The 23,338-nt window shown below is 39.3% G+C and overlaps 1 protein-coding gene across 1 annotated transcript; it reads left to right on the top strand.

Annotated features, from left to right (window-relative positions):
• Positions 1-2,616: 2,616 nt before the first annotated feature.
• On the top strand, positions 2,617-4,897 carry LOC103093162 (probable E3 ubiquitin-protein ligase TRIML1). The gene is made up of 2 exons (XM_007495444.3): positions 2,617-2,731; positions 3,990-4,897. The coding sequence occupies exons 1-2, from the start codon at positions 2,713-2,715 to the stop codon at positions 4,517-4,519; spliced, it is 549 nt and encodes a 182-aa protein (XP_007495506.2). The 5' UTR covers positions 2,617-2,712; the 3' UTR covers positions 4,520-4,897.
• The last annotated feature ends 18,441 nt before the right edge of the window (positions 4,898-23,338 follow it).

The raw sequence follows: 23,338 nt of genomic DNA, 5'->3' as shown, positions 1-23,338 counted from the left end.
AAGCCGGAGATATGAACAGGATAAGAGGAGTATAAAAGCCCAGTCGAGCTCAATGGAAACATCTGCTCTTCATTTGTAATATTAAGGGTTTGAACTAATTACCTCTAAGGACCCCTCTAGCTTTCCTTCCCTGGTTTTATGATCCAGAGTGGGGAGACACTTGTCCTGAGCTGGTACATGTAAATGATGAAGTCCTTCTGTATGAAGGAGTCCTCAAAGGGAATGAGTTCTTCATTCCCACCTTGAGCCATATGTCTCAGATCCCATGCTTTCCGAGTAAGCGAGACATCACACCAGAGGTCACATCATCCCTTAGCTCCCAGTTTTGTCTTTAATCCCTTAGCTTTAAAACTAAGAGCAGTATAGTTTTGTTATTAATTTCTCTCTCTCAAGTATTCACACATGAATGGGATTCAATATTATATATAATTAAAATAATTCATTTAACATATATTATTCTAGGCGAAACTTCAAGAAACCGCGATGAATTTGAGGAAGAAAACTAAGTATGTTGTAAAACAGATTCTTGTTGGGAATGTGAAAATGCAACTGTGGGAGGTAAGTATTTATTTCTTCACCTCTCAGCAATTGGCATATATTGCTTGCTATTCTTCAAAGAATCCTTCAGAGAACGGCAGAGAGCACACTGGCTTCCACTGAATTCTACAAATGAAGACACTAAGAACCATAGTGGCTGTTGTGCCCAAAGACTCTTAGCTGGTTGGAGGCACAAGAGGCAGTCACAGGTAGACCTTCAGGTTCTCAATCAATTGCCCAGGGCACTACAGCTGGCTGAGGGCACCACAGGAAGGGATGGGGTCTTTTCTATCAGGAGAAAGGAGGTCTGTGCTCAGGGAACAAAGCCTAGTGCAGAGAGGACTCTCACTGTCCATAGCCCACAATGGCCCCAGAAATGAACAAAGTCCAAATCCAATTGGCTAAAAAGCTTGTCACTCACCCATTGCCGTTCAGGGTCCTGTCGTTCCTGTATTTCATCAGGCTCATGTATTTCTTTACAGAAGATGGTGAAGGATCAAAAGATCAATATTTCTTCAGAATTCCGGAAACTTCATCAGTTCCTAGATGAGGAGAAAACTGAGTATCTCTCAATTGTGGAGAGGCACAAAATGGACGGTGTGAAAGGCCTGAAGAAGAGAATAACGGAACTGTCCCAGCACAGTCAAGAATTAAGGAAAATGATCACAGATTTAGAGGAAAAGTATAGGAAACCACAAGTAGATTTGCTCCAGGTAAGATTATGGGAAATAAGAATAGGGAACATAAAGGATATAGTAAGAGTTTACCCATATGCCATCCATTTCTTGAAGACAGTAAAAGGAATATAAATGAAATATTGTTTAATCTGTCAGCAATTTCCTCCATCTTCAACTCTGATCCCCAAACCTCTAAGAAACTATTGTAGAAGTTTTCAAAGCATACATATTTTTTAATGATGTAATTGAATAGATTTATTTGCATTTTTGCATATATTATATATTTTTTCTTTTGTGCACACTTAAAATCTGTTTTTGAAAAGCCATGCCTTCTGTCTTAGAATCAATACTGTGTAGAAGTAAGTGATAAAGAGTAGGCAATTAGGGTTAAGTGACTTGCCCAGGGTCACACAGCTGGGAAGTGTCTGAGGTCAGATGTGAATAGAGGACCTCCCATCTCTAGGCCTCCTTCATCGAATCTTAATGAATTCTTGTATGCTGATAGATTATAATGCCAGATTTTTAAAAACACAATAAAAATACAATAGCCTTTTTTTCTGATCTCAAATACACTATTATCTTAACCATTTTTCATTTTTTTTCCTCCACAGGAAATGCAGGATCTGAAAGGAGTGTTAAACCGGTAGGCTGCTATTCTTATCTAATTAGGAAGGGTCTAAACAAATTTGAGTTGATGGACCTTGACTGACTAAAATGAAGACTGTGCCAGGATTCTTATTGCAGAGAACCAGCTCAAACATAAAATTCTCCTGTGGGTTTGAATCACTGATGGAGGGAATTTGAAGGCTGGAAAGTAAAGGGTTAAGTTTTCAGGCTAGAGAGAGTAAGCCATAGAAGGAACAGAGAGAGAGAGAAGAGGAACACAGGAACAAAACTTTGTCCCTGTCTCAGCATGTCAGCACCTCTTCCGTCTGTCAGAGAGAGACTGTGACTGAGCTGAACTGATTTTATTGGGAGTTGAGGAATGTCAATCAAACAGTCAGTATACATAGCAATAACAACCAAAAGGAACAGATGGCCACAGTAGTATAGCCAATACCTCAGGTAAGAAGCACATGTGAGATCCTCTCCTTTCCACCATGCTGGCACCAGTTTATACAAAGCAGGGGTCAGTCTTTGACATTACAAAGGACCTGCAGAACTAGTTGGCCAGCTTTTACACTGCAGATAATAGCAGAGGCTTGGTTCTTAAGTTCCACCAAATCTAAGACCCAACCAATTTAAGGATTTAGAAGTCAATCATGTGAACTATTAGAAATCTATCCCTAAGTCTGGTCCAGGAGCACTTTGCTCATTAGAGTCAGCTTTGGAATACATCTTTAATATCTTCATCATTGGTTATAAGCGAAATCCGTCACTTTTGATAACTGGAGATCTAAACTTGGTATTTATTTTCTCTAGGAATGAATTGGTACTCCAGAAGGAAGACTCATTTCTCATAGATATAATCATCTGCCCCATTCCTAGAATTATAGAAATGCTTTTAAAATTCAAAGGTGAGTGAGAAGATCTATAACAAAGTGGTAATACATCTCCAATGCGTGTCCATTTTTCCTTTGGATCAGAATTCATTTGGCTTTCTTAGAAACTCAGCTTCTCAGGATTGGAAAGAATCTACCTTTTTGGCCTTCTATTCCACCTTTGCCAGAACAATGATTCTTTCTGAAAAACACATAAAAAGGACTTAACCAGCCTTTCCTTCAACCATCCAATGCAGAGCAGCCTGATAATTACAAACATAGCTTTTTAAAAAAAAATTCTCTCTTTGCCAAGAAAGTTTTCCTCACAGCAACTTTAAATTTGACTCCTCGCTATTTCTAACCAATTCTTCTTGGGTGAGATCAGAGATTCAGCAGAGAAATTTAGTTTCTTTCACATCAACACAATTTAATTGCTTTAAGACAGTTTTCATGGGACTTTAAGTCTTCTTTTCTCCAAAATAAATATTCCTAGTGCCTTCAAACAATGTTCAAATAATGACATGTCAAGTTTAGGAGGGAAAATCCAAGTTGAATAGAGAAAAATTCAGAGGCATAAAGGAGGGAGACATACTCATATTAAGAGACAGACAATCGGCTATGGGGGGTGGGGGGGTGGGGGGGAGGAAAAGAAAATGATCTCTGTCTTTAATGAATAATGCTTGGAAATGATCAAATAAAATATAATAATAAAAAAAAGAGACAGACATAAAGAGCAAGAGATTAAAAACAGAGAGTCAGAAATAGAGAGAGAGACATAGAAAGGGACAGGGAATATAGGGGAAAAGAGTGAGGAAAGGGGAAAGAGAAATGATCATGGAAGAAAATAGAACTGTAAGAAATATCCTCTTAAGTTTTCCCTTACCCAGTTCAGAGGAAGTGGTCTTCATCTCCTTCCTGTACTGCCTTCATATGTTACACAAAAAACTCAACATATCAAGACTCCAATTTCACATCTAGAATCATGACTATGGTCTGTAAAACCCTGGTATTGATAAGCCATTTGTTTTATGAAACTCAGCAAGAGCAGAACAGAAAGAACCAAAATTTTCCAAACAAGCACCAAACAGATTGTCCTAATTAACCTGACACCCAAAGAACGTTCTGATCCTCATACCATGGAGCTGACCTAACTGTCCAATCACTGTTTTACATATTACCATGATACCCTGATGACTCTTCCATAATGTATACACCGGACCCCATCCCCAATGAAAAAAAATGAAAACAACTTTGATAATACTTTTCATTGAACCTAAACTTCCTCTCTCTACAGTGGAAATCACTCTGGATTGTAACACAGCCAGTGCAGGTCTCATCATCTCTGAAGATTTAAAGAATGTGAGATATGGAGGGACACAGGTGGAAGAAGTCCTCAACAACAGTGGGATTGGTGGTTTTGCCCAAGTTTTTGGTATTCAGTCTTTGACTTCAGGACGATACTACTGGGAGGTTGAGGCACCAAGCAATACTGGATGGTGTATTGGCATCTGTAACCCAAATCTGCTTGAAGAAATCTTTGTGCTTATCGCTATACAGAGTCACAGTGGACACCAGCTTTATGCCTTAGGTTTGCACCACATTTCTCATAAAACTTATGTGAAATACTGCCAGAACTGTGTGTCCAAACTAATGGTAGGCATTTTCTTTGACTATGAACGCAGAGAGATATCATTTTATAATGTAAAAGAAAGATCTCTCATTTTTACCTTTGCAACTTTTTCTTCCTCAGGACCCTTCTTTCCCATCTTTGGTCTTTCTAGGAAAGCCCTGATAAATGATTCCTCTCTCGTGATCTGTCCCTAATTGAGAGAGAGCAAGGAAGATAGACTTATCCTCCAAATGAACTTCAGGCCCTCTATTTCACAACTTTTATGTGCCATAAAATTTTGGAACTGGAAGTGGCCTTGACATATTGACATATTGTCACAATCTAATTTCACATGCAACGTAACAGTTCTAGAGAGACAAAAATGACTTGCCCACTCCAAATATCAGTCTTGGACCTACCTTCCACCCCCAATGCAATGATATCATATTTATACTGCATTTTGAATATCCTTATTTTTTGTGCATATTTTTCCTCTGATTCCAGGAGAATATAAACTACATACATGAGAGCAAAGACTGTTTTTATTTTCTGTATCCCCTGTTTCTAGCATATTGTTTAATAAAAGTGCTTAATAAATACTGTTTGAATCTAAATGAATGTAGTAGATTTTTTATATTCAGAAGAGAGATGTTAAGTTGGTAGGGAAATTACAGGTCATCTAGTCTAACTGCCTTACATCATATAGGAAGAAATTGAAGCTCAGAAGGGTTAGGTGACTTGATTAAGATCTCCTAGGTCAAGGAGAGTGGCCAAGCCACAGATTAAATCTATACAGATTGCAAACTTTTCTCAGTCCTTTAGGAGACCTAGACAATTTTGGCTATACTTCATCCACTGGGGTTCCTACCAAGAGAATTGACTGGAACTCAGGAAGATCTTGTTTCAGAGTCATGCTCTCTGCACATGTGCTATTCTTTGTGCCAATTTCAATTCCATTATTCCTATTCCTTTGTCATTTAATTCTGGAGAACTGATGGAGGAGATGATGGAGTTAGAGGAAGAATTCCCCCCCTTCCCTCCAGAACTGTTTGTAGTATACATGTGTATACATTCAGTCTGAAAGAAAAAATGTGAGAACGTTTCCTATCCAGGTGTTATTAGGAGCTAGGGCGTTGCTACATTTCCCACAGAAGACAGGCACTGGGATTTACAGCAAAGATGATAACAGGCAAGATTCTAGTCAAGTTTGCCTTGGACAGGGGTTACATGGGATTTATGGACTTAAAAAAAACCCAACCTTTTACCTTCTGTTTTAGTATTAGCTCTAAAACAAGGGAGTGGCAATCTGGGTTAAGGGACTAGCCCAGGGTTACATAGCTAAGACATGTTGGGGGCCAGATTTGAACTCAGGAAAAGGGCACTGAGAAGGAGCAGTCAGGTAGGGAGAAGGAGAAGGTGGTGCCTCAAAACCCTAAAAGACTGTGTCAGCGACTTCACAGAGTTCAAGAATGATGAGCATTTGAGAAAAGGCAATGGGATTTGTCAATTAGGAAGCGTTTGAGTCAAACTGAAAAAAAGAAAACTACTAAAGTCGTTATAATACGTTATAAACTGTTATCTATAAAAAAGTTTTAATAAGGGTCTTTGTGATAACAGATTGAACAACTTTCTCATAATTATTTGGTTGAAGTCCTTTTCTATCCAAGGGCTGATGAAATAACTTGGAAAACAAAGGTGATCATATTAGTCTTAGAAGAAGCCTCAGCTCTTCTTCCTCACTATCAGAATCTCTATCCCATCCTGCTCTGGACAATATGACTCCTAGTTCACAAACGAGCCCTTCCCACACCCAACTTACTATTACCCAACCCATTCCCCCCCCATGCTGTCCATTTCACCCCCTCTACCCTAACTTCACAACCTGCCTATGCTTCCTACCCCACCCCCTCCACCCTAAATTCACATCTAAGTTCACACCCTGTCCATGCCTCCTACCCTAACCCCTCTGCATCCTTTTCCCAGATACTAACCCTTATTCCTTTGCCCCTCCTTCCCACCCTGCCCAATTCATATCCTATACCATTCCTACCTCTCATCCTTATGGCACTATGGGACAACAACAAACCCTCCCCCTCAGCTTGCCCAACCCTTCCCTTTGTCACACCTACCCCATTGAGGACAGAGCAAAAAGCCTAGAAACAGAAATTATAGCAGTCCAGCCTATAGGTATCATGGAGAGACAAGGGTTGTGAATGGGCACATGGCCATTCTGCGCATGGCAATGAACTCTGTTCCCAGAGTAGCTGGAGTTAGGGCGCAAAGACAAAGGGTGCTTCCCTTTGTCTCACCTGAGGATAAAAACTCCACCTTCATCTTGTCGTGATTTGCAATTATCCAATGGCAATACACTATGTAACTCATCAATATGTATTGAGGCATTATGTAACTTATCAATATGTATTGAGTTCGTTTGCGTATCAAAGAGATTAAGTTGGGAAGCCCTGGGCAGTTCCCTCTCCTTGGATGATCTCACAGGTTTGCTCAACACTATCTTTCCACCTCTCTCTCTCCTCTCTATCTCTACCTGAGGCCTGGCCTTTGGCCAGATGTCTCTTTCTTTTCCAATGCTAATACCTAGCATTCTCTAATTCTCTCTATTAGTCTCTATTCATTCTCTTAGCTGAGTTATATCATCCTCTGACCAGTGAAGTGTTAAATTGGGATCTCTGGATGGAAATAGCCTTTCAGTGATGTCCATTGATCGGAGCATGGCTGCGGCTCCAAAATATTAATAATAACTGATCTCTGACTCATTATTGACATCTCAAAGGTTGGCTCCTTCACGTCCTTCGCGGGATCCAGAATTTTTATCCCTTTTCTATTTTCCTACCATAAAGCTTCCCGCTGGCCGGGAGGCTTTAGAAATATGAGATAATTCAGATAATTTTTTCTTTTAAGGGAAGTTCCAACTTTCAATAAAAATGGGAACTTGGTATCTATAAGACACAATCCACCTTTTAACCCTGAAGATTTAAATAAATTCAAGGAAGACCTTCCATCATTTGAGGAAGAACCAATATTAATTATAAAAAATTGGAGAACATATTCAGAACTTTTGAACCAACTTGGATGGATGTTGAGAATTTATTAGAAAAAATTCTGACAAAGAGAGAGAAAAATAATGTCGTGTTTCTGGCTAATCAAAATCGAGGTAAGAGAGGAAATTATTGGCCAACTGAAGATCCACATTGGAACCTCAGTGTTGAACCAGATCACACAAAACTAAACCAGGCTAGAGAAGCATTATTGACAGCCATGGGAGCTTGCTCTGATAGACCTGAAAAATGGACAAAATTTGAAAGAACCTGACAAGAAATTTATGAGATCCCCGCCCCCCCCCAGTTTATGGACAGACTTGTTGATGTAGGAAATACATATATGGACCTTGATTTGTCCAGAGAAAGGGATATTAGGCAAATATGTAGGCAATTCATTGAGAATTGTTCAGTGCTAAAAGACTACTTTCAAATTAGCTGTCCTAATTGGGATTCTATGGACCTCGAAGAATTGAGGACAGTAGCAGCCTATGATTATAAGGGTCGTGCAGAAAGATGTGAGGAGCATAGTATGTTAGTGGAAGACTTAAAAAAGAAATTGAAATGTTAAAAGGACAAGGGAAAAATCATGGAGAGACCATATCCCCTTTACAGGAATCCACAGGTAAATCATTTACATGCCTTTACTATGGGAAGAGAGGCCATGTAATGATGGTCTGTAGGAGCTGGCTACAGGAAAAAAGAAATAATAACTTTAGAAATAATAACTATAGGGGGCAGCTGGGTGGCTCAGTGGATTGAGAGTCAGACCTAGAGATGGGAGCTCCTAGGTTCAAATCTGGCCTCAGACACTTCCCAGCTGTGTGACTCTGGGAAAGTCACTTAACCCCCATTGCCTAGCCCTTACCACTCTTCTGCCTTGGAGCCAATATACAGTATTGACTCCAAGATGGAAGGTAAGGGTTTAAAAAAAAAAAGAAAGAATAACTATAGGTATCATAATGCCAATCAAAATAATGACAGTGCTCTAAATGAGGAAAATGATAATACTCAACACAATGCTCAACAACAATATAGAAAAACTGGAGCTCGTCCATGCTATACTCTGGGTAAGAATCCCCATCAGCATGGAGGATCCCAGAAAACTGCCAAAACACCTTTAAGATGGTATGAAGGGTGGGGATGAGGGCATTGGAATCAAAGAGTGAAAACTTTGATTTTCCAGATGCTGATATTTTAATGCCAGTAATCCCTATACATTTCCCCCCACATAGTAAGGAACCTCATGTCACTTTAAAGGTGGGAAATTCATACTATGATTGTCTTTTGGACACTGGGGTGTCTTGGTCAGTTTTGGTAAGTAAACCAGATCCAAAACGTTACTCTATTGTCTCTCTAAATGTAGTAGATATATCAGGAACACCTTTAAAGGTCACAAACCTTTCTTCTCACAGGGTTTGCATGGGACCCCTAACTGTTGAACATTCTTTTCTTTTAATGCCTGGATCCCCCACAAACTTGCTGGGGAGGCATTTACTAAGCCAACTACAAGCTACAATAATTTGTGCCCCAGATGGCTCTATCTCCTTGGAAGTACCTGAGGAATATTTAAAATTACTCCTTGTAATTCTCTCAGAGAGTCAGGAGGGTTAAAGAGCATCCCACCTTTGTAATACCTGCAGACATACTGGAGTCTCTTCAGGCCACATCTTCTTCTGATGTAGGCTTACTTAAGTCAGCTATTCTTGTGCAGATAAAAATTAAATATAGCCCACTTCCTTCCATTCCTCAGTATCCCTTCTCAAAAGAGGCAATTGAGGCAATTACTCCAATAATAAACTCATTAATTGACCAGGGAATAATGATCCCTTGTAAATCTGAATATAATTTTCCCACAATGCCCGTTAAAAAACCAAAAAGAGGGCCCAATGGCAAATACCTCAATAGATTGGTATAGGATTTGAGGGCTGTGAACAATCACATTATAAAGAGACACTCTATAGTTTCCAACATAAATACTATTATTTCCTCTATTCCTAGCACAACTATGTACTATACAGTAGTGGACTTGTGCTCAGCCTTTTTTTCCATACCCATACATGAGAACTCCAGGCATATGTTTTCTTTCACCTAGAAGAGCTCCCAGATACATATATAGACAGTAAAACCATATTAGTGGGAGGCCTATACCAACCACTATCAAATTTAGATAAATCAAATAAAAAAAATAAATAAGAAAGAGATAAAAGATGTGAATGATATCTTAGAAAAATTAGAGTTAATAGACGTATGGAGAAAAATAAATAGGGACAAAAAGGAATACACCTTCTTCTCAGCACCACATGGCACATTCACAAAGATTGACCATACACTAGGTCACAGAAACATGGCATACAGATGCAGAAAAGCAGAAATAATAAATGCAACCTTTTCAGATCATAAGGCAATAAAAATAATGATCAGTAAGGGTACATGGAGACCCAAATCAAAAATTAATTGGAAATTAAATAATATGATACTCCAAAATCAGTTGGTTAGAGAACAAATCATAGAAACAATTAATAATTTCATTGAGGAAAATGACAATGGTGAGACATCCTTTCAAACCTTATGGGATGCAGCCAAAGCACTACTCAGAGGAAAATTCATATTCCTGAGTGCATATATTAACAAATTAGGGAGGGCAGAGATCAATGAATTGGAAATGCAAATAAAAAAACTTAAAAGCAAACAAATTAAAAATCCCCAGAAGAAAACAAAACTAGAGATCCTAAAAATCAAGGGAGAAATTAATAAAATCAAAAGTGATAGAACTATTGAACTAATAAATAAGACTAGAAGCTGGTACTTTGAAAAAACAAACAAAATAGACAAAGTACTGGTCAAGCTAATTTAAAAAAGGAAAGAAGAAAAGCAAATTAACAGCATCAAGGATGAAAAGGGGGACCTCACCTCCAAAGAAGAGGAAATTAAGGCAATCATTAAAAACTACTTTGCCCAATTATATGGCAATAAATATCCCAATCTAGGCGATATGGATGAATATTTACAAAAATATAAATTACCTAGACTAACAGAAGAAGAAATAGATTTCTTAAATAATCCCATATCAGAAAATGAAATCCAACAGGCCATCCAAGAACTCCCTAAGAAAAAATCCCCACGGCCGGATGGGTTCACAAGTGAATTCTATCAAACATTCAGAGAACAGTTAATCCCAATACTATACAAACTATTTGACATAAGAAGCAAAGAGGGAGTTCTACCAAACTCCTTTTACAACACAAACATGGTACTGATTCCAAAACCAGGCAAGTCAAAAACAGAGAAAGAAAACTATAGACCAATCTCCCTAATGAATATAGATGCAAAAATCTTAAATAGGATACTAGCAAAAAGACTCCAGCAAGTCATCACAAGGGTCATTCACCATGATCAAGTAGGATTTATACTAAGAATGCAGGGCTGGTTCAATATTAGGAAAACCATCCACATAATTGACCATATCAAGAAGCAAACCAACAAAAATCACACAATTATCTCAATAGATGCAGAAAAAGCCTTTGATAAAATACAACACCCATTCCTATTAAAAACACTAGAGGGGCAGCTGGGTAGCTCAGTGGATTGAGAGCCAGCCCTAGAGACGGAAGGTCCTAGGTTCAAATCTGGCCTCAGCCACTTCCCAGCTGTGTGACCCTGGGCAAGTCACTTGACCCCCATTGCCTAGCCCTTACCACTCTTCTGCCTTGGAGCCAATACCCAGTATTGACTCCAAGACGGAAGGTAAGGGTTTTTAAAAAAAAAAAAAACACTAGAAAGCATAGGAATCAAAGGGTCGTTCCTAAAAATAATAAACAGTATATATCTAAAACCAGCAGATAACATCATCAGCAATGGGGATAAACTAGATGCATACCCAATAAGATCAGGAATGAAACAAGGATGCCCATTATCACCTCTATTATTGAACATTGTACTAGAAACACTAGCAGTAGCAATTAGAGTAAAAAAAGAAATTGAAGGTATTAAAATAGGCAAGAAGGAGACCAAGTTATAGCTCTTTGCAGATGATATGATGGTCTACTTAAAGAATCCTAGAGAATCAACCAAAAAGCTAGTCAAAATAATAAACAACTTTAGCAAAGTTGCAGGATACAAAATAAACCCGCATAAAGTCATCAGCATTTCTATATATTTCCAACACATCTCAGCAGCAAGAATTAGAAAGAGAAATCCCATTTAAAATCACCTTAGGCAAAATAAAATGCTTAGGAATCTATCTGCTGAGACAAACACAGGAACTATATGAACACAACTACAAAACACTTTCCACACAACTAAAATTAGACTTGAGCAATTGGAAAAACATTAACTGCTCATGGGTAGGACAAGCCAATATAATAAAAATGAACATCCTACCCAAACTTACCTATCTATTTAGTGCCATACCCATTGAACTTCCAAATACTTTTTTTACTAATTTAGAAAAAAACCATAACAAAGTTCATTTGGAAGAACAAAGGATCAAGGATATCCAGGGAAGTAATGAAAAAAAGAATACAAAGGAAGGTGGCCTTGCAGTCCCAGAACTCAAACTCTATTATAAAGCAGTGGTCATCAAAACAATTTGGTACTGGCTATGAGACAGAAAGGAGGATCAGTGGAATAGACTTGGGGTAAGTGACCTCAGTAAGACAGTATATGACAAACCCAAAGACCCCAGCTTTTGGGATAAAAACCCACTATTTGACAAAAAACTGCTGGGAAAACTGGAAGACAGTGTGGGAGAAATTAGGTTTGCATCAACAACTCACACTGTACACCAAGATAAACTCAGAATGGGTGAATGACTTGAACATAAAGAAGGAAACTATAAGTAAATTAGGTGAACACAGAATAGTATACATGTCAGACCTTTGGGATTGGAAAGACTTTAAAACCAAGCAAGACATAGAAAGAGTCACAAAATGTAAAATAAACAATTTTGATTACATCAAATTAAAAAGGTTTTCTACAAACAAAACCAATGTAACCAAATTGAGAAGGGAAGCAACAAATTGGGAAACAATTTTCATAACAAAAACCTCTGACAAAGGTTTAATTACTCAAATTTATTAAGAGCTAAATCAATTGTACAAAAAATCATAAATGGGCAAGGAACATGAACAGGCAGTTTTCAGCCAAAGAAATCAGAACTATTAATAAGCACATGAAAAAGTGCCCTAAATCTCTTATAATCAGAGAGATCTAAATCAAAACAACTCTGAGGTATCACCTCACACCTAGCTAGCAGATTGGCCAATATGACAGCAAAGGAAAGCAGTGAATGCTTGAGGGGTTATGGCAAGATTGTGCCATTAATGCATTGCTGGTGGAGTGATGAATTGGTCCAATCATTTTGGAGGGCAATTTGGACCTAGGCCCAAAGGGTGCTAAAAGACTGTCTGCCCTTTGATCCAGTCATAGCACTGCTGGGTTTGTACCCCAGAGAGATAATAAGGAAAAAGACTTGTACAAGAATATTCATAGCTACACAGTTTGTGGTGGCAAAAAAATTGGAAAATAAGGGGATGCCCTTCAATTGGGGAATGGCTGAACAAATTGTGGTATATGTTTGTGATGGAATACTATTGTGCTAAAAGGAATAATAAACTGGAGGAATTCCATGGAGACTGGAACAACCTCTAGGAAGTGATGGAGAGTGAGAGGAGCAGAACCAGGAAAACATTGTACACAGAGACTGAAACACTGTGGTACAATCAAACGTAATGGACTTCTCCATTAGTGTCAATACAATGTCCCTGAACATTCTGCAGTGATCTAGGAGAAAAAACACTATCTACAAGCAGAGGACAAATTGTGGAAGTAAAAACACGGAGGAAAAGTAACTGTTGGATCACAGGGTTTGAGGGGACATGACTGAGGAGAGACTGAATGAACACCTTAATGCAAATATCAACAACATGGAAATGGGTTCGAATCAAGGACACATGTGATATCCAGTGGAATTGCGCATTGGCTATGGGAGGGGTGGTCGGAGGGGGGGAGGAAAAGAAAATGATCTTTGTTTCCAAGGAATAATGTTTGAAAATGAACAAATAAAATAATGTTTAAAAATTAAAAAGGAAAAACTAATTGCAGAGGGCATCTGAGTGGCTTAGTGGATTGAGTCATGCCTGGAGACTGGAGGACCTGGGTTCAAATATGGTCTCAGACATTTCCTTGTTGTGTGACCTTGGGCACTGCTGAAGCTATGACTTCATCAGTATATGTTATTTCTAGGGAATAACTTCCTCTGTCAAAGCAGGTAACTAATAATAATAACCAGCATTTATAAGGCACCTACTCTGTACTGGGCACTGTGCTAAATGTTTTACAAATATTATCTCATTTGATCCTCACAACAAGTCTAGGAGGTAGATACAATTTTTTTAACTCTTACCTTCCATCTTCTATCAATATACTATCAATACTGTGTATTGGTTCCAGGGCAGAAGAGCAGTGAGGGCTAGACAATGGGGGCTTAACTGATTTGCCCAGGGTCACACAGCTAGGAGGCATCGGAGGCCAGATTTTAACCCAGGACCTTCCATCTCTGGGTCTGGCTCACTATCCACTGAGCCACCTACCTACCCCAAAAACCCCATTTTATAGATGAATAAAGAGGATAAGTGACTAGTCATGGAGTCATACAGCTAATAAGTATCTGAGGCCAGATTTGAATAAAGGACATCTTGATTTCAAGCCCAAAGTTCTAAGAAAGAAAGAAAGGAAGAAAGAAAGAAAGAAAGAAAGAAAGAAAGAAAGAAAGAAAGAAAGAAAGAAAGAAAGAAAGAAAGAAAGAAAGAAAGAAAGAAAGAAAGAAAGAAAGGAAGAAAGAAAGGAAGAAAGAAAGGAAGAAAGAAAGAAAGAAAGAAAGAAAGAAAGAAAGAAAGAAAGAAAGAAAGAAAGAAAGAAAGAAAGAAAGAAAGAAAGAAAGAAAGAAAGAAAGAAAGAAAGAAAGAAAGAAAGAAAGAAAGAAAGAAAGAAAGAAAGAAAGAAAGAAAGAAAGAAAGAAAGAAAGAAAGAAAGAAAGAAAGAAAGAAAGAAAGAAAGGAAGGAAGGAAGGAAGGAAGAAAGGAAGAAAGAAAGAAAGAAAGAAAGGAAGGAAGAAACAAAGAAAGAAAGAAAAAGAAACCCATGAGTCATGAAAAGCCAGCGCTGTCTGCTTTAATGGGGAGTCTCAGCAAGAGGGAGTGTGGCTCTTATGGATATCCCAGTACTCAGTGTGTTGATAGCTCCACTGGATAGACTAATACAGGAATAACCAAAATGGACATGGAGGAATACTTCAAAGCACTTGGGGCATTTCCCCTGACCCACGTATGACTCACCCTATAACGAAGAGCAGCCACTGCAGTGGGCTAATGGATGTGATACTTATGATGCTCTGATTTAGAGCAGGTTACACAAAGCAGAGTCTGATTGTTTTCACAAAAAAAGTTTCTCCTCTCCTGATGCATCTCACAAATGCCTTGTCCTTCAGGATACTTGACAATGTCATCTTGAAGAGTTCTCAGATGCTTGAATTCCCAGCATGCAGTGCAGCACAAAGTCTGAGAGTGTTGGTTTTTGAGACAAGATCAACAAATAGAATGCTCACAGTTCAAGGCTTAAGGCTTTGTTCCCAACAAACTTCCTTCCTCTTCAAATTCCTCTTCCAACATCCTGAGGAGATAATAAGGGTAAGGGTGCTTTTCCCATGACCGATTTTTAAAATTTTAAAACACATTTCACAAAATGAAACACTAACCAAAGAAAGAATCAATTATTTCCCACTATAAACCTGGGACTCAGTGTCCTATAAGAGGAGACACCATCAAGAAAAAGAATGATGAAAAAGAACTAGGGTTCAATTGTAATAAAATACTTAGTGTTTTTAAAGTCCTTCTTGTTTCCCAAACACAAAATAGCAAGTAGGCATTATAATTACTTTCATTGAAGATAGGAAAACCCAGGTTTAGAGATTAAGTGGCTTGCCCCCAGAAGCCTCTCCCAGTTCATCACACCCTCCTTCAGGAGGATTGAATTCAGGACCTTCAGACTGCCTACTGGACTAAAGAGTCACTAGGCTTGAGCTTAAACCCTACCTGAAGTGGATCATCTTTTACCTTAGGGTTCATTATTCTTCTCACAGGAACAAGGAACAAGTACAAGCTTTGGGGTCTCCAAATTACAAACTAGTCCTAACACTTGGGGTTCATCAGATCTTACTAGGCTACAAGCTTGGGGTTTCCAGACTCCATGTTGACACAACTGACTGAAGGTGAAATAACTTCAGGAGCCAAACCAAACCCAAAAATATTTATGAGCAAAATAAAGGAGACTGCCTGCTGAAAGCAGCTTGGGCTTTTTAGGGGAGAGATTTAGTTTTGATGGCTTTTCAGTTCCATTCATAATCAGAGCCAATCAGCAGCATTCTGTGATGACTTGCAATAGTTAAAAAAAAAAGCAAAAAAAAAACAAATGGAACCAAAGGATTGTACAAGAGGGGAACTAGAAGAAGGAGCAAGTAAAGGCAAAAAGGAGGTGTCTGGAGAAAAATTGGCAAGCCTTGCTAACCAAATAAGAAAATGTTCCTTATTTAAGGGCAGAAAAGAAGAAATAATGAAATACTTTTGCAATTGTTCTGAGGGTGAAGATGACCAGTTTAACAATGCTGCAAGTTTCTCTCTTCTAAGGGCAACAAACAGTATTCACAGTTGTATATGGGATCATCATCTGTTGTACGATGATTTTTATATACTTTACTATATTATACATGATAGTTGTATACATATTATTGTACAGCTCTGTGTGTTATGTCCCATGTTGAGTCTGAGAGAAGATGGAACAAATGACTATACTCCTTAGAAGAGCAAGTAGAAACCTGCCAATCAGATTAAGAGGCTGAAGAAGTTGAGGATACTCCCAGTGTGAGAAATTCAAAGGGCCAGTTAAACTTCCAGGGTGAAGAAATCTTTGTGGTATAGTAGAGAAAGTCTGGAGAGTCGAGAATATTCCTAGGAGGGGATGAAGAGAGGGCTAGCCTGGGCATTCCCTTTAAAGTAGGTTCTAAGACTGTGAAGGAACTTTCTTCTGGGAAAAGCCCACCTGAAGATTGAGGAGGGAGTATACACTCACCCAACTCTCTTCTCTTGCTAAACCAAAGTATGAGCTCATTGGGAAGGGGCTTGATAGCTCCTTCTGTTGCCCCAAGAGGGAATGGTTGAAGTCAGACTGGGAGAAGGCAAGGTCCAGCCTCACTTGCGACTCCAGGGGTTCCCAACAGGTGGCAAATGGTCAGTCAAGAAAATAACAAACAGAAGACAGATGTATGCTTTTCTGCCATGGTGCAATATTTATTGGGAAAAGAGAGGGGAATTGGAAAAATGGGAGATAATGTGAGGTTTGTAGCAGGATATGGAGGAGTTGAGGGGAGAGAGGGAATACTGCTTCTGGTGAGGCAAAGGAAAGATATGCCCCCTGCTGAGAGGAAGCAGCAGGGGTCCAATAAGGACTGTTTGTGGTTGAATGACTAAACTGATGTTCTGCTTCCTCTATGCACAGAAAAGATAGTCCACTTAGCTGACTGTGAATTCAAATAATATATAGTTTAATAACCAGTTGGGATTGGAAAGATATCAGGAAGGAGAGGCAAGGGAGGTCCCTAATTAAGGTTGGAGTCTTCCTCTGCTTTTGGAACTGAAGCCACGCCCCACAGGCTGGCAGAGGGTTTCTCCCACTCCTGTCCTGTCCTCTGTGCTAGTTTTATCCATGTCAGAATCTTTGCAGTAGATAGAAAACTACAAGAATGTCTGACCTTCAGAGCTGAATGGGCCTGTGTCTTCAGGCTGAAGCACGTAGAGGCACACCACTCCAGACTCAGAAGTCAACACTCCTCCCACCTCCAACACCAGGAAGGAAGACCTACACAGAAGAAAGAAAATGCTAGTTACAAGACCCAACTGCCACTCCCTGTTGCTCCTTCCCCCACAAACTGTCAGTCTTGTTTCCTTTCCCCAATGGGCATGCTTTGAATCTGATAGCTGCTCGCCATCCCCAGGCTTGATGGTTCTTTTAATACCCATTTTTGGGCCCATAGATATATTACCTAACATACATGTCTAAATAGAGATAATTGGAAAAGTGATACATTACTTTTAAAAAATCAATTGATTTACATTTCTTATGCTTATATTGTGATTACAGATTCTTGACAGAATCAAGGTTTCACACAAGATAAATGATTTTGTCACAGGTGGCTTAATTTTCTCACTACCCTGTGAGGAGTTTTGAGCTTACAAACAATGAAGGAAATTTACTTATTACCTTTAATAAAAAGAAATAATTAATCAAAAGTTCTTCAAGATAATTCAATAATCATATCATTGAGGTTGAGGGGTACTGGGAACACAATTCAGATTTAATATTAGACTGATCATTTTTCAGGGTTTACTAGGGAGTTTCTTGAAGGGAAGAATCAAGTCACTGAGGTATGATGAAGCTTGGTATATCTGCACATTTTGCATGGGCCTTTATGATTGATTTGTATGCTGGCTTCATAAGAATACATTTCTATGAGTGGGAAAGTTCTGGGCTTGGCTTGTAGCTACGGATTTACTGGGAATTATGTACCTAAGTAAAAGGTAACCCATGGGAGTCTTTTGAGATTGGGTTTGAGGGTCTCATCTTTTGGTGATGTTTTTGGGAAATAGAGTACAGATACTTTCCTCTTGAATGATTCTTTCTGAGATTAGGGAAATATACTGAGCACGCTCTTTTTAGGGAACTGAAATTGAGAGAGGACTTTTAGCAGGTTTGGGCTGGGTTGGAGAACCACAGTGGTGGTCTTTGGTTTATGGAAGTACATGTGCTGGGATTCCAGGCACTGTGGGGTTTGGGGGGGATGAAGGGGTGGGAGAATGGTGCAGTAGCCCTAGAGGAATTTAGTTTCCTTATTGGGGGCATATGAAATGGTTTGCCAGTTTATCAATCAATTGTTGTGATAGAATGAAACTCAAACCCAGGACTTAAATAATTTAGAAAGAAGTTTATTTTGTTGTTGAGCAACAGGGAAGACCCAAAAAAAGTGAGGCTTGCTCCCCATACCCTTTGGCTCAAAGTTTAACATGAAAAAAAACAAAACAAAATCTCCCCCTAAAAACTGTGGTCTTGACCACCAGTGTCATCACTTGGTAGCAAATGAAAGGAGATGAAATGGACTATAAATTACGGTCATGAAATTAAAAGACACTTGCTCCTTAGGAGGAAAGCTCTGATACTTGTGACAGAGGCTGGCAGTGAAGAAAGATTTTTCTCCTCTTTGGGTGAGGGGCCCCAGGAGATGGAAATCTTGAGGAGCAGAAAGTTCCCTTCTGAAGGGATGTAATGGAGAAAAAGATTTGGAGATGGAAAATGGAACAGGATCTGGGAGAGGACAGCGGATGTCTAGGGTTGGCTCAGAGAGGGGAGAGGGGGTTTGAAGATTTTCCCCCTTCTGCCTTCTCTCCTGAGCTAAAGCTGGTCTCCCACATTTGCTCTTGACCCTCTTGTCCCCCCCTCCACTACTAGAGGCCAAAGACTTTTTTCTTAGGAAGATGTCTCTCCCTTTGATCTGTTCACTCACACTTGATTCACAGCTTGGGGGAAAAGATAACTACTTTAATGTCAATTAACTCAATCAGGGTGATACAAGGAATAACTGGCAGGGAAAGAATGGGAAAGGAAAGTAGGGGAAGGGAATCCTTTCTCCAGCTGAAACCTTTTTTCCTCTCTCCTTGAGTTTGGGGGGAACTCAGGCCTTGACAGCCTAACCCCCCAGAAGGAAAGTCAGAATGACTGAGCCTGGGTTTAGCCCCTTGGCCACAGTTCAGACCCAGGGCAATAGGAGCTGAGGCAAAGTCTGACAGAGATTCAAAATGCCTTTTCTCAGGTTTCTCTTCACTGAGTCTCTTCAACTGGGAAGGGTTGGGGAAAGGGTTTCCAGTCACAAGCAGGAAAAAAGTGGGTAACTCTCAGGAGAAAGTCTTATTCAACTCTTTCTCTCTCCAGCTTCTCCAAAGTGAGAGACCAACTGCTCTTCAGAAGGGAACCTTTCTCCTTCCTCAAGATTCCCATCTCCTGGGGCCCCTCCCCTGAAGAGCAGAAAACTTCCTTTAGTACCAGCCTCTGTCACATACCACCTCTATTTTTCTGTGCCTAGAAGGGATGGAATCTCTCACCTCCACAGGTCAAGGCCTTCTATTGGAAGGAAAAAGGAGAGGAAATATCCTAGACTGCTGGCAGGGTAATTCTTGTTCATCTTGCCTGGACACTCCTAGGAGCTTAAGGCAGTTCTTTTCAGAACTTTTTGGTTTCATATTATAAAAAATAGACTTGAATCCAGGACTTCAATCCACAGAAGCCCTTGCTCCACTTCCCCAGAATGCTTTGTAATCTCACTGAAAACCTTACCTGGGCCAAGAACGAGATGGGATATTTAACCTGATTGCAAAGTCTTTTGTGGCTCTTTTCTTCACTGTTTTCCCCTTGCAAGCAGACGTGGCTCTTTTCATAATGTAGCTAAGGTTGTGTCTAGGCCTCTCTCTGGCCTAGACACGTGCTTTCTTATCCTGTATTTTCTTTAATCCTTAACCTTTAATGAACCTCATAAAAATATAATACTCCTTGCAGAGAGAAACTAATTTCTATCTTGCCTCAGTCTCCCCTAAATTTCAATCTTTACAATATATAATACTTCTTTCCTCTTGTCATTTTTAAATGGAAATTAGCATTTGTGTTGTTTGTAGATTTCAGTGTGTCTCCTAAAGTTAAAGGTACTAATAAAATCATTATAATTTCAACTCAGTCTTTATGGGAGACAAAATTGAACTGAGATTAGATATCAGCAGTGGAAGTGAAAGTACACTTCATATTTCCTAAAGCCCAGATAATTAATTGAATGGGAGATAAGCTAGCACCAAGACTTTTACTCAGGTAAGAAATGGTAAGAATTACCTGTTAGTAAAATTGATGATTTGAAAGGGAAAGAATACTATGTTTAATTAGCTAAGTGATCTTATCGTGTTGAGTATACTCAGAGCTGAGTTCAAATCCTGACTCAGACTTGTTTATTGAAGTCTTTTAACCTCCCTCAGTAAGAAGATAACTGTATTTTCTTATCAGGGTAGTTATGATGACCAGATAAGGAAGCATATGTAAAGAGTTTTGAAAATGTTAATATGTTACACACACATACTAGGTATTTTGGGAAATTCTGCAGTCACAACTGCTTTTATATTAGGTCTGTGTTGGAAAACCTATGTCACGTGGGCTAGAGCATGCTAGAAGGAGGCTGCTCCCTTCCCCTTTTCCATGAACCTGAGGATATATCTCTTATGACAACCCCTCTACTCAGCTGCCCAGTGTGAGCACTTCCTTCCTCCCCTATCTGGAATGTAGTGTGTGTGTGTGGGGGGGAGGATGAAGGTAGAAGTTTGGGCACTTAGGCTTTAATTCTCTAAAAGGTTCACCATCATTGTATTAGGTGATCTCATCACCTACTACCCTGCTGTATATCTACTGTACCCCCTAGCTGTCCAGCCATCTGACTACTCTGTGAACAAATAAAGCCAGAAGCTAGATTGTGAAACTTGGAGTGAATATTCAGTCATTGTGTATATTCATCTGGTGCTTCCATGACTTGATTCTCAAGCAATGACCAGGTCATTTGTAACTTGAAAAGAATTTCCCTTTGCTAATGGAGGTGTTTGGGGGAGTTGACCTTGGTAGAAAACATCAGGAATTCAGGGATCCTCTGAAATCTACCCAGTAACCCCCTGGGAGTGGGAGTAGGGTAGAGTCCATTTATACTAGGGGAAGGACCCCTTCCATAGAGTTATAATCCTATGTCTGGCCAAATATGAAAGCAAGAGATGAGTATTGGACAACATATAGAGTTTATTAAATACACCAAATTCAATATCATCCAGAATCACTTCAACCTTTGTGCATTGTTCAAGCAGCATTTCTACTGGAAGCAAAAAGACTTGGTAGATGATGTTTTTCCCTCTATATGGTTCTCCGGAAAGTCGTGATAGTTCTTGTATATCCTTTTTCCTCTTCGACAGTTTATCCTGAGACTAAGTCATCATTATAAATCTTCTTGTGGTGTCTTTGACGTGAAGACTTCCAAATACATAAATAGGATATACCATGCCAAAATCATCAGGAACAATTTTGATTGTCCTCTTTTTCTCCCCAGACAATTTGTAGTCTTTGCAGCTCTCCAATAGATTATGTCCTATGCAGAGGGAAGGAGAGTCAAAAGAAAGGGATGTCAATAATCTGATTGAAAGAGAGGGCTTAAAAAGACTCTATGTTGATCTTTTACTGCTTCATGGAAAATCTGATACCTTCAGGACAAGAAGAGCCTATAAATCACTATCCTATAGTTAGCAAAAGGGACGGCCCTCCTATTTCTAGCCGAGAACTAGAGATCTCTCTTTTAGGCATTCCCTTTTTACTCTAATAGGCCCCAAAATCTTATCGATGCTCACAGATGAATGACCTCTTGCATTTGTAGGTAACAATTACATCCTAGGCTTTGGAATGCCCAGATTTCTCCAATTCTCATGACCAGAACTAAGAATAAAAATTGCCTTTCCTCTAAATAAGTCATCATAGAAATAAGTGTTGTTTAATGAAAGGAACAGTACAGTTATCTCATGGCACAATTCTCAAGTGTTCTAAATCTTTCAAAGTAAAGTGGACCATTCAGGTCTCTAGCCTTTACTTCCCAAATTCCTTCAACCCAATGGTTAATTATGTAGAGAAAGAAGAAAAACTGGGAGAGAATTAGGTGGGTCTATTTACTGACTAGAACAAGAGATTCCTAAGGTATAAATGAGACTTCTCCAAATACTTGGAGGTTGATTTCCTAACACAGATTTTTCTGAGAATTCTCCTCAATTTTTAGGGCTTTCAGTGTTTGAATAATGAAACAAAGTTTTCCCTTCCCATCATGCCCCAAATGGACAGGCAGCAGCCTTTACAGAAGGTCGTCCATTTCTACAGCTATGCCAGGCTCAGGTTCCTTGATTTTGATTTCATTTCCAAAAGAAATAATAATATAATATAGCTCTGGAAGAGATCCTATAGAAATCAATTAGTCCACCATATAACACACGTAAGCAGACATGAGGGGATTTAATCTCCCATGGAAATAAGCTTTCTAAGGCTATTCAGAAGGTGTTAAATAGAAAATGGTTTCTATTCCTGACCCAGTGAGTGCTTTCCCCTTATACTATTCTATACTTCAGGGCCTAGTCCTTCTTTATCTTATATATTTCAGGAAGGAGGCACAGAGGAAAATCAGTCTCTGCCTGGACCCCTATGAAATCTCTCTTATGATTCTTATTTCCTCTTATTTTCCATCTTTAGGAATGAATGAAAAACTCCTCATTGAGCATTTCCAATGTACCAAGTCCCATAATTACATATGCTGATGCCTCCAATTCACCACAGAAGTTCTTAGAGGCTCTGTGTCTGGCTCCTAGCAAAACTTCAAGCTCCCACTGAAGCTCCATGGCTGTCCTAATAGGGGCCTATCAGATACTTCTAGGAAGCACTAAAAGGATAGAGCCCTCAGGGAATTTCCCAGAGTTGGTTTTCCCTTTTCATATTTTTTTTCTCCTCGCTTTGTTCCCATCACTCTACCCTGGATAGCTTTTATATTCCATCTTTTGCATGTACCAACCAAAGGAGCCCAGCTGTATCAGGAGTCATTCCCAGGTAAGTTAAAGATGCAAGGACATGGGAGCTTGGATAGCAGAGATAATACAAGATCACATTTCCCAATGGATGGGTTCTTTATCACCTAGCATTCTTATGAGGAAAGTCCAAAGATTCTTGCCCAAAGGGTTGACACTTACTTTGCAAGAGTTTCAAAAACTGGATCACAATCTTGACATAAGAAGTTTCCAGATTTGGTGTGAAAGGTTCCAAGTCTAGCCA

The sequence above is a fragment of the Monodelphis domestica genome, chromosome 4 (genome assembly GCF_027887165.1).
Source record: "Monodelphis domestica isolate mMonDom1 chromosome 4, mMonDom1.pri, whole genome shotgun sequence".
Taxonomy (NCBI): Eukaryota; Metazoa; Chordata; class Mammalia; order Didelphimorphia; family Didelphidae; genus Monodelphis; species Monodelphis domestica.
Note: the sequence above shows the minus strand (reverse complement) of the source record. Positions and strands in the feature narration are given on the sequence as shown.